The sequence below is a fragment of the Podarcis pityusensis genome (genome assembly GCF_964106645.2).
Source record: "Podarcis pityusensis genome assembly, chromosome: 1".
NCBI lineage: Eukaryota > Metazoa > Chordata > Lepidosauria > Squamata > Lacertidae > Podarcis > Podarcis pityusensis.
In genome coordinates, this window is record NC_138028.1 from 3,304,543 (window position 1) to 3,311,480 (window position 6,938).

The window sequence follows — 6,938 nt, forward strand, 5'->3', positions numbered from 1 at the left end:
AGACATTGCTGGGAATGTGGGCTTGGGAGAACATATCTTTGATACACCGTCCTGCTGTGCATTGCTCCTGATAGTTGTACGTTGCCCACAGCTCACTGCCATAAAGCAGCTTGCTCAGCACACAGCACAAGATACCTTCATCTAGGTATCATAATATCGCAGGATGAGCACTTTGGGTTAACAATGTTCTCTGCAGAATCCGAGACCAGGGAGAAGAGTTGGTGGAAGAAGACTGGAAAAAATTTAAAGTATATTTACAAAAACACTGCAAAATTAATGAGTGTTAGAAGGATGTTGGAATGAAGCTATATGGTTTTAACAGAAATGTAATAAAGATTTAAGTAAAAGTTGATTGATAATGGGTAAAAATGGAAAAATTAAAGGTTAGACTGTTAAGATAAATTACAGAACAAAAATTGAGAAAGATGGAAAGAATTTGCTGAAATAGTTAATTGAACTAGAATACAAAAAGGGAGGTGTGAGGAGGTCGATGAAACAGGTAAATGAAAGGTAAAGATAAGGAATATTGGATGTGTTTTTAAATGTTTTTTGTTTTTAAATGTTTTTGCTTTTTTTGTTTTTATTGTTGTGCTGCATTGTTTCCTTTCTAATCTGGTTCTTATTTTCTTTTGATGTAATGTATTGTAATTTTTTACTGTTTTCTTTTTTCTCTTTTTCTGTAATTGTTAAACTTTTAATAAATATCTATAAATATATATATATATAAAAAATGTTCTCTGCTTTTTGTTATTTTATATTTTGTGTTCTGCACAGAGCTGTCAACTTTCAGATTTGAAAATAAGGGAGCAGCAGCCTCGAAAATGAGGGAGCAGCAGCCTCACCTGTTCTGAGGACAGTCTACGGGATATCTAACAATCCGGGATAGCAGCGGGAAACGGCGCTGGAATAAGGGAATTTCCCGCAAAAAAAAAGGGAAGGTTGACAGCTATGGTTCTGTACGTTCTTACAATTTGGAGTTGCTCTGAGACGTTTTATGTAGCAAGCAATGAATGCAATAAATATCAAGTCCTTTTTATCATATTATATTATGATGGGGTGGTGCTGTGGGTTAAACCACAAAGCCTGGGGCTTGCCAATCAGAAGGTTGGTGGTTCGAATCCCAGCTACGGGGTGAGCTCCCGTTGCTCGGTCCCTGCTCCTGCCAACCTAGCAGTTTGAAAGCACGTCAAAATCCAAGTAGATAAATAGGTACCACTCTGGCGGGAAGGTAAACGGCGTTTCCGTGCGCTGCTCTGGTTCGCCAGAAGCGGCTTAGTCATGCTGGCCACATGACCCGGAAGCTGTATGTTGGCTCCCTTGGCCAATAGAGCAAGATGAGCGCTGTAACCCCAGAGTTGGCCACAAGTGGACCTAATGGTCAGGGGTTCCTTTACCTTTATTATGATGGGCCTTACAAGAGCTGAGACTTGGGGCGAGAAGGAGGTGAAAAAGTCACCTGAGGTCTTTTAAGAAATTGGACAGGACAGGTAAGCTTTGCATGAGATCAGCTGCAATTCAGGAGGGGGCGTGGTCTGCATTCCTCTTCTCCCTCTCTTACATATCTTCCCTTCAGGCAAGGGAGCGCTTAACAAGAGGCCGCAAACATGTCAAATATTCCTATTTTATCTCGGCTCCCATCCACGTGCATGGCCCTTTAAGGAGACGCGAGGCCGAGTCGCGCAGCAACTGACGTAGATCGCGCGTTCTCGGCTCATGCGGATGACACGCTGCGCGTGCGCAGTTCCGTCTCTTAGACCGTTTCTCCGGATCATGCGCAGTAGAGAGAGGCCACGTTAGGTGAGAAGGCCACCACGCTTGCGCGGTCTTCGGTCGGGCACTTGAGGTAAATTCTTCCCGTGGGGCTTTCTCTATTCTTCCGGGATTGGCGGCTGGAAATGCGGCTGCGCGAAGTGGAACCGCGCATGCGCACATGCCCGTTCGAGAGGAGAGAACCCGAGGTGCATTTCCCCCTCTCTTTCTGCCTCGGCACTCGGGGAAGGGAAAAGGCGCGGCAATCAAACGCCAAGCTTAATGGTGGAAAGAACAGAAGCAGCCGTCGAGGCTCCCTGTGAAGGGAGCGGGCGACTCACTGGGCATGCGCAAAGGTTTCCCCCACCTCCCTTTTCCCGCCCTGCCTTTGCGCGTGCGCACTCCGGGTTTAAACTGCGCGCGCTTCCCCGCGCTCTCGCCCCTCCCCCCCGTCTTATAGGCGGCGCCGCTTCCCTTTCGCAAGTCGGTCGGGCGAGGGAGCGAGCGAGCTGCGCGCATGCGCGTCGCCGCCGGCCGCCTCGAGCCAGCGAAGCCAGGCAAGGGAGTTTGTGAGGGAAGAGGCGAGGCGGGCCGGCTGGGCAGGAGGGCCCCTTCTCCCACCCGGAAAGGCCGGCCGGCCGGCGGACGGCCCAGCTCGCTGGCGCTGAGGGAGAGCCGGCGCCCCCTGAGGTAAGTGCGGGCGGCGGCGGCGGCGGCTTCCCTTCTCCCTCCCGCTCACGCCGCCTCTGACGGAGCCTCCGCCTGACTCTCCTCCTCCTCCTCCTCTCCCCCTTCTCTTTTCTCCTCAGAGCTCCGAAGCGACGCCCGGGGGAGCCCAGCAGAGCGCGGGGAGGCTCCCGGGCCTGCTCTGACTGACGGGCGAGGAGACCTCGCGAGCCCCGCCCCCTCGCGCGCCAAGCCACGCCCCCTTCGTCTCAAGTCAAGCATCTCCCCCCCCCTTGTTCCTTCTCTTGGTGCATATAAGTGGGGGCTGCGTTATTCCTCTTCTTCCCTCCTCCCCCCTCCCCCAAAGCCCCTTCCTCAAGTTCTTGGGCCCCATATAGACCAGTAAACCTCTGGTCTTTCCCCTGTCCAGGTGTGGCCCCCCCCCCAACCACCGCCCCCCGTGTGGATCACTTGGCGGGTGCGGCAGCAGCCCTTCCCTCCCACCCACCCACCCACCCCAACTCTCTGCCCCCCTCTCCCCCCGTGGATGCCTGCCTCCCCCCAGCCGCCATCATGGGCAAGGTGCTCTCCAAGATCTTTGGCAACAAGGAGATGCGGATCCTGATGCTGGGCCTGGACGCGGCGGGCAAGACCACCATCCTCTACAAACTGAAGCTGGGCCAGGCGGTCACCACGATCCCCACCGTGGGCTTCAACGTGGAGACCGTGACTTACAAAAATGTCAAGTTTAACGTGTGGGACGTCGGGGGCCAGGATAAGATCCGGCCGCTGTGGCGGCACTACTACACGGGCACCCAGGGGCTGATCTTTGTGGTGGACTGCGCTGACCGGGACCGCATAGACGAGGCCCGGCAGGAGCTGCACCGCATCATCAACGACCGAGAGATGCGGGATGCCATCATCCTTATCTTTGCCAACAAGCAGGACCTTCCTGACGCCATGAAGCCGCACGAGATCCAAGAGAAACTAGGCCTGACCCGAATCAGGGATAGGAATTGGTATGTTCAGCCGTCCTGTGCCACCTCGGGAGACGGACTCTACGAAGGGCTGACATGGTTAACATCTAACTATAAATCCTAATGATCATTAAAAATTAAAAAAAAAGACAAACTATTACTAGTCTTCAAGAGAGTTTAGTGGGGAAAGAAATACTTGCTTCCCGAGAAAGAATGATCCTCCATACTAAAATGTTCTGAAATTAAGCATCCATAGGATTACAATGATTGCTCACTTCTTTGCCAGTTACCACCCTTTTCTTCCACATACTTGACTGGATCCCCAGTTTAATACAATTCTTGCTTGGTGTTAAGATGCTCTAATCTTCAACTGTGAATGAACACAAGCACTAGTTTATATGGCAAGCTTCCAGCAACATGGGGGGGGGGAGGGGGGAAGGAGACACATAGCTTTGCAAAGCAACTTTTCTCATACTATGAGAGCCCTTGGTTATGATGATTTGATTTCATTTGTTTGAGTCTTGGGGCTAAGGCATCACCTTTTTAAATGTATGCTTTCTGATTTAGTTCCCCCTGACCCCCCCCTCTCCATTATCATCTGCTGTAGATTTGCTTCCTTTTGCAACCATGCAGAATATGTTGATAGGTCTCTTGTTATCTAGTAAACTGAAAACCATTGCTTATGAACAAACTGCAGTCTGTCCTCTTTATGGTGAGAGCTTACCTGTAACTAGAAACTAAAATTTTCATCTCCTTTATCTGGTCTTTTGACAAATCAGAAGGGTAGCATTTAGAATAAATGTATGGTTGCTTACTGGGCCCAATGATGGCCGGGTAATTCAAGAACCGCTTCAAAATGTTAGCTGCAGGAGGTTATGAACCAAATATAATGCATGATTAAGGATGCAAATAAGTTTCCATTCTAAATAGCAACCGTATGCAGGATGAAATGAGACTAGTGTCAAACCACAGTTCCTGTACTTTGCATTGTAAAGTTAATTTTTCTGCTGCAATATTAAGTAGTTGCATTACTTTCCAGTTTCAGTGCAAATATGCTTTCATTCCATAAAGTGCAGCAATAATTCGTAAGAATAATGTGTGATGTACACATTACTTTAAAAAAAATCATAAACTTGTAGTCAAAACTTGAATGTTAAAAACTCTTCCTGTCTTAATAATTGAGACAAAGATGGCAGTATCACAATTTGTCTAAAAGCTTCTAAAAACTTAAGTAGATTATTTGTAGACCTTTTAGCTTGGCTTCTAAGATGCATCTTTATTAACTTGAGGGGGTGGGGGGTAGCCTGCATCTGCATCTATACTATGATTTGAATAAGTCACTCTTAAGAATTTATTCAGATGTACTAATATGAAGGAAGGATGTGGCAACTTGGTTTTGCAGATACTGCTAATTAAATGGAACAAATGAGTGTCTTTGGAAGTTGCTTCCCTTTCATCTGTTACAAAACCATACTGAATTCACGCAGGCAGTGACAGACAAATTCTAGACTTCTGTTCTGGTAGTACCTTTATTTGATCTGCTTTGGATGTATAAAGCCCTTTGGAAGGGCAGCAATGATTCAGGTGGAGAGTGAGCAAACGACTATGAATGTAAACTTCCACGTTCCGTTCTTCAAGGGCAAGCATCTCATTTGTCATATCGCAGCTTTCAAATGTCTGATTAGCTGTATGGGGGAAAATGATTGTGAATTCAGGTTAGCATAAAAATGGTTTCAATCAAGTATTAATACTAGGTGCAAAAAATGTAAAGCAGCTGGTTCCTATTCAGCCTTAAGGATTAATTTCAGATTTCCTCAAGGAGTAAAACTCATCTGAGGAATTTTAGGAATGTATTGCTACAAAACCAGAAGAAAATTGCTTTTGTTAAAGGGTATGAGTTTGAAATAAAATTGGGGCATTACACTACACTTCTTCAGTTTTGATTTTGCTACTTAAATTGTGGACTCTAGAGCTTGTACCAAAGATGTTTGAGGGGGATAAAGTAATGAGAAATTAATTTCTTAGAACTGAATGCTTAGCATCATTAACAGAAAAAAACTTGAGCTCTGATCCTGAATAAACTTATATCATAGTTATCTGGATTTTTTACTTCCTCCAAATTGGATGTGGATTATTCACATAAAATAATTTAGGATCAGAACAAAAATTAATTTTCATTGGAAAAACAGCAGCGGTTCACAAAAAGTTCTACTAAAGCAACAAATTTGTGAGAGAATCGAACAAAAATGCTACATTCTGGTTGCGATAAAAATAAATTTAGAATCTTTCTTCCTGGCAGCATTGGCAAGAGTGGTAATGCAAACAAAAAGTCCACAAAACAGCTAAGTGTAGTCTTCTGGAATAACTAAAGCCAAGCACAAAGTAGTTGCCTAAACTGGAAAACTTGAAGATCTGTTACTAGTTCTCAAACTTTCATATAAATCTTAACTGCAGTAAAAACATGGGTGGTTTTACCTTTGGTGAAGGGTTTATTGTATCTTTTCTCTCACCAAGACAGAATCAAATTGTCATATAACTTATACATTAATTTGAAATCGTTACTTGGTATGTCAGTTTTCTTCCTCCAAGTCTGCCAGTTTTGTAGGTAAAAAACGATAAAATATTAATTCTGGTTTTGTTTTCCCCTTTAAATTGCCAGTCTTTGGTGGGAAACATGAAGTTGAAAAATGTGTGACAAATGCATCAAATAACTTTTGATACTGAACAAAAATTAGTAAAGTTTCATTTTAAGTGTCTCTTTCAAAGAAACAACGTTTTGTGTTCTCTCTGGCTCAAAGGTAGCCATGAAAATTGATGACTTTAGAGATTTATCTGCAGCTTGCAAGATAAAATGCAATCTTAGAATTCAACTTCTTTGGGGGGAAAAGGTTCAGTACATCCAACTTCTGTGTTCATGTGACTCTATAAAGTGCAACTGAATCCGTTTTTGAATGGCGTTAACTTTGTCTGATAAGTGAATGAGTCTGTAGACTGTGATCTCCCTGAATAAAGTAAACAGGATTTTTTGTGTTCGCAATATGGTTGTAGTGTTGGTAAAAGAACTAATAAGCAGAAAATAAAGCAATTATAAAGTGCAGTTCTCCTGTTATGTTTGAATGTGGGAGAAATAAGTCTATTTGAATACTTGTGTGTGTCATAGTCTTCGGCAGGTGTTAAAAAGCTTGCCTGCAAGGTGGATTCTTAGGGGTGAGGAGAGTTTTTTTGGGGGTGGGCTTTTTAACTAAGTGAAATGTAACTTTATCTGGTGTTGAAAAGTCAAAAGAATATCTGATCCACATGTTTTCCTCAAGGATGATGATGTATTAAACAAAGACAGCTATGTAGGACATTTGTGCCATGGTGCTGCTTTAAGGAAGCGCGCAGCCAACAGGAAAAGGTCTGATTGTCAAGAAGGGATAAGAGCAGTCCCAAAGAGATCAGTACTGGAAGATACTGCATGGAAGGAAGAGAAGCTTTAGAAAATCAATGAGTGCTTTAGAAAGAAAAGTTAGAGATGAGAGAGTGGTTTAAAACGTGTGACAAATC

At 44.6% G+C, this 6,938-nt stretch overlaps 1 protein-coding gene across 2 annotated transcripts; it reads left to right on the plus strand.

Annotated features, from left to right (window-relative positions):
• Positions 1-1,823: 1,823 nt before the first annotated feature.
• ARF6 (ARF GTPase 6) lies at positions 1,824-6,489 on the plus strand. Of its 2 annotated transcripts, none has more exons than XM_081003155.1 (2): positions 1,824-1,843; positions 2,559-6,489. In XM_081003155.1, exon 2 carries the CDS (start codon positions 2,989-2,991, stop codon positions 3,514-3,516), a length of 528 nt encoding a protein of 175 aa, XP_080859281.1. In that variant the 5' UTR covers positions 1,824-1,843; positions 2,559-2,988; the 3' UTR covers positions 3,517-6,489. The 2 variants fall into 2 exon arrangements, with proteins under 2 accessions (XP_080859281.1, XP_080859280.1); XM_081003154.1 differs by lacking the exon at positions 1,824-1,843 and adding an exon at positions 2,230-2,439.
• The last annotated feature ends 449 nt before the right edge of the window (positions 6,490-6,938 follow it).